At 37.3% G+C, this 4,101-nt stretch overlaps 1 protein-coding gene across 1 annotated transcript in view; it reads left to right on the top strand.

The window, feature by feature from the left end:
- The window catches only part of SPATA6 (spermatogenesis associated 6), a 33,468-nt gene that overhangs the window by 11,656 nt on the left and 17,711 nt on the right, over positions 1-4,101 (top strand). Inside the window, exons 7-9 of the mRNA XM_010145347.1 lie at positions 1,240-1,327; positions 3,029-3,069; positions 3,832-4,007. Of these exons, the coding sequence (XP_010143649.1) occupies positions 1,240-1,327; positions 3,029-3,069; positions 3,832-4,007 (305 nt within the window). The remainder of the gene's footprint in view (positions 1-1,239; positions 1,328-3,028; positions 3,070-3,831; positions 4,008-4,101) is intronic.

Here is a 4,101-nt window from a genome sequence, read left to right as displayed (position 1 = left end):
AGTGTCTAGTCACATTACGAACACTTACACTTCCTCTCTTTCATCTTTTTTTTTATGTTGGCATCCTGTGATCTTTGAAACGCTTCCTTTGCTCAGAGCTACATCTCTAACACTTTGACTCAGAGTTCACAGCCAACCTGACTTTAGCACCCACATAAGGCCTTTTTGCTAACTGTACATGAAAACTGTTTGGAAATTAGGTACTCATTTAAAGAAACTGAGTTTAAGTGCTTGAATACGAAGGGGACAGATTTCCCAGCCTCTTGGAGGATCATGTTCTGATTCTATACTCTCTTTCTCTCAATTTTTCTGACGATTGCAACAATCCTTTATTTTTAGAAAACCATTTTGTATGTGTAGGGGCAGAAATGGGATTGTTCCGATTTGTGCTATGATGTGGTTTGTCTACGATTCTGGACACTCCTCATTGCTTTTGATATAATTTAGTGTTTAATTAGTTTGATTATCTATTTAATCTTTTTCTAGTTTATGTACAAATGAATTAATAGTATCTCGTCAAATTTTTTGTATGTTTTCCAAGTTTTATTCTACATATAGGAACCTTTTAGAAGTTCAGATTACCCTTAATAAGCCGTTAATCATTAATCAACTTACTGTTTATCTCTCACCCTCAGATACTTTTCTTTTAACTCCTTTTAATCAATTCTTCTGGTTTTTTGATCTATAGGTGAAGTTCACAGTTTAATTATAGCATCTTTAAACACTGATTATTGATTTTGATTGCTTGGGTATGTTTGTACAAAAAAGGAAAAAGCTTGTCATGGCCTTTCTAGATTGAGAATGCTCCTTTTAGGGCATCTTTACTGCTGAGGACTCTTTTGGCCTGGAGATTTTGTGTTACATGAAGATTACAATTAGATTATGTTAAATGTAACTTTTTTAATTAGGAAGAGATTCAGATCTCTTTTAGTGAGATCTGAACTGTTTGGAGTAAATATGAGATACCAGGAATTGCATAAAAAGACTGCAAACTTTATAGATGAAGGAGAAACTCTCTGAATTGTTTCCTTTGAACAATATGATATTCAGGGTTTTCTAGACCATGCTAGCACTGTTTTTGTTTATGTACAGTAATAATGCACATAATAGGAGCAAAATGTGATTTTAAATAATGTTTAAATAAGAATAAAATATTTCAGAAAGGACTAGAAGTGATCTTAGGAACAAAAACAGGAGCATTTTTTTAAAAACTGAGCATTTTAAGTGTTTCTGCTTCAGATTGAACAACCAAGTCCTGGCATTAAACTTCATACCTCATGTTCCTTGCGAGAAAGTGCAGCAGAAGCCTGGACCAAGATAGACTATGGTCAGTATTTTCTACTATATATCTCATTAATGTTTTTGTTTTTTGCAGTAGTTTAATGAGGTTATTTTGGTTTAGGGTTTTTATGTATTATAAAAAAGCCAGTCTGTAATGGAGAAAAAGCTGTTCTTTTTTCCTAGGAATAGGAAGTATACTGAATCAGCTGCTGCTGCAAAAGGTGGTTTTGAATAGTTCTTTACCTCATGAAACTTGGAACATAGTTCTAGATGAGGAAGGTAGGAGTAGAAAATACCAGAGCCTGGATGAGTGCACTGCTTCACTCCACTTGTTTTGATGAGTTGGATAGTGGAGCAAATCTGCACCACAGTCTGTGGGTGTGTTGATCAGTCTTGGAGTATTGATCATTTTGAAGTTCAAGGACTCTGTTGCTTCAAAAATGAATAATGTTTATTTCAGCAGTAATCGTGAGTAGTGGATCACTGAGTTACCATTATTAATGAGCATCCAGGATGTGCTCCGGTATCTTCTTCGGCATTCATTGGTATCAGTAAGTGAGGGATTAATGAAAGGTGTGGGACCAGAAATTTAAGAAAGTATCCTAAACTTGGTCTTACTGCATTTGTCTGGCAATATGAGGATTTTAATGAGTCTCATCAGTATTTGTTTGTTATGTGTGCTCTGCCTCGTTTTTAATGTGCCTCCTCACTCATTATAAATTGTAATATAGCAAGTCATTAAGAAGCTGTTATTTTACATTTGTTCTTTGTAGTAGCACTGGGTGCAGGATTTTAAAGGTTTCACATTCCCTTCGGGGTCACATGTACCAATCTGTAGTAGCTGGATAATGCAGCAGACCTTTTATCATCTACACCTATTATCATCTGATACTAGTGTGTACACTACAGAATGAGTTTCTGGCTAGAGGTTAGACCAAAATCTACCTCACAATGAGTATCCAGAGGATTCACTTGTCAGCTGCCTGTGTCTCGAGGCTTAACTGTAACTTCTGAAAAAAACAGATTCTGAGGATTAGTAATCTGATAATACTGACAGTACAGTTTAGTCCTCTTTTGTTTCGTGCAGGTAGCCAATAGAGGGGAGTCTTTACATTGCTGCAGCACAGAGGTACTGCTCTGGGCTTGGGTGACCGTGTGAGGGTGGTTCAGATGATATAAGTGATCAAGAAGGCAGACATCATTTAATGCCAGTCCCACAGGGATTGTATTGACATTGGTGAAACATCCAAACCCAGTATGGACCTGATAGGTTCTCCTTGTACTCTTGTGGGTCAGTGGTGAGGAGAGGAATGAAGAGGTGATAGGAGGAGGGAGAGAGGAGGTCATAAGGAAGCTTGTTCAGAGAAGATTAGTGAAGTGGCATAATGTGCATGAGAATTTTTGGAAAAGGCAGAGCCTGGTTTTATATAGATTTAGGCAATTAATAGCATAACACAAGGAGCCACTTCTGTCTATGCGGAAGATGGTGTGCACACTGATTCATTATTGTAAACACTGTACTCCATTAAGTGGGAAGTCATTGTTTTCAGCTAAAGAAAGTGATTTCCTGAATATTCTGAAGACACTGTTTAGAATTTCACAATGTATAATACCAATAATAATAATAAATTGCTTTACCATTGTTTGGGAGGAGAGGTAAGCTATTTTGTTAAAAATTTCATAAAATTTAGGTTGTTCAGATTTTCTTTTGAATTTCTTCTGGGATTCACTTTTTTTCTTTCTCCAGATCCTTCTCTTCTCGGCAGCTACAGACCCAAGAAAGCCAAAGTGAGTACTCTGAAGTGCTATTGTCTACACATTTTTTTGGGAAGCTTTGAGCGAGAAAGGTTGTCTTGCTAGATATTTTTGAAAATTATCTACTGTAGTATCAAAAGCAAGAAAAGAGATGTTTTAAATTTGATCTAACCCAGTTTCAGCCTGCTGACAGATTATTTACAAACAGAAATGTGAAACTTAACACTGTAAGATATTCATGCCTGTAGGTACAGAACTTGCTTCTCCTTGACATTAGGGCTTGTGACAAGGCTGTAGGAGAGCCTTTAAAGGCAGTTTGCATTTACTTTCCCAGTCGTTCTGAGAGCATTCTGGAATTGTATGGAAAGGTAGCACTGGTACAACTGGCAAGCCACTGATCTGTATTTTCATGTCCCTTTTTCAGATTTTAGCTGCTTTATGTATTAAATGGATCTGAAGTTTAATGTCAGGGTTCCTTTGGGTTTTGTTGTTTTTTATTTAGATTCCTGGGAAGGGAAGGGTGAGCCTGTAAACTGTGCGGTCAGAAAAGCTAATAGAAGGGCTGCTACAGTAGACTTTGCCATGAGGTGGTGTGTTAGATACCAGCAGAGTCCTCTGACACTTAGTCGAGGGCTCTGTCTATGAAATGAGGGTCCTTGTTCTTTCCCCAGCAGACAGATATTCCTGCATGTTCACGCAGCCTTTAACCTTTTGGTTTGAAAAATAAAGACATGAAAACTGTACACCTTGATATTCATAATGAATTTTAACAAGGTTTCTTGGTTTTTTTTACAGACAAAATCTGCTCATGGAAAGTACTTCGACAGTTCTGATGTTTGCAATGAGGATGTGATCCCAAATCCACCCAGCAGACAGGCCCGTTCTGCTGGTTTATTAGAGCATTCAGCACCTCCAGCATTTCAGAAGCATTCTCCAAGTTCTGTGCTAAATCGATCTTCTCTAAGGGAAAGGTAATGCCTTGGTTTTGTTTGTGAAATTCTGGAATTATTAACACGAGCAGATGATAACAGTACTTTCATGACTGTAGTTTGCGTGTTTGGAGGT

This window comes from Buceros rhinoceros, unplaced genomic scaffold, assembly GCF_000710305.1.
Source record: "Buceros rhinoceros silvestris isolate BGI_N320 unplaced genomic scaffold, ASM71030v1 scaffold10531, whole genome shotgun sequence".
Lineage (NCBI taxonomy): Eukaryota > Metazoa > Chordata > Aves > Bucerotiformes > Bucerotidae > Buceros > Buceros rhinoceros.
The sequence above is the reverse complement of the archived record's forward strand: the minus strand, read 5'-3'. Positions and strand labels throughout refer to the sequence as shown.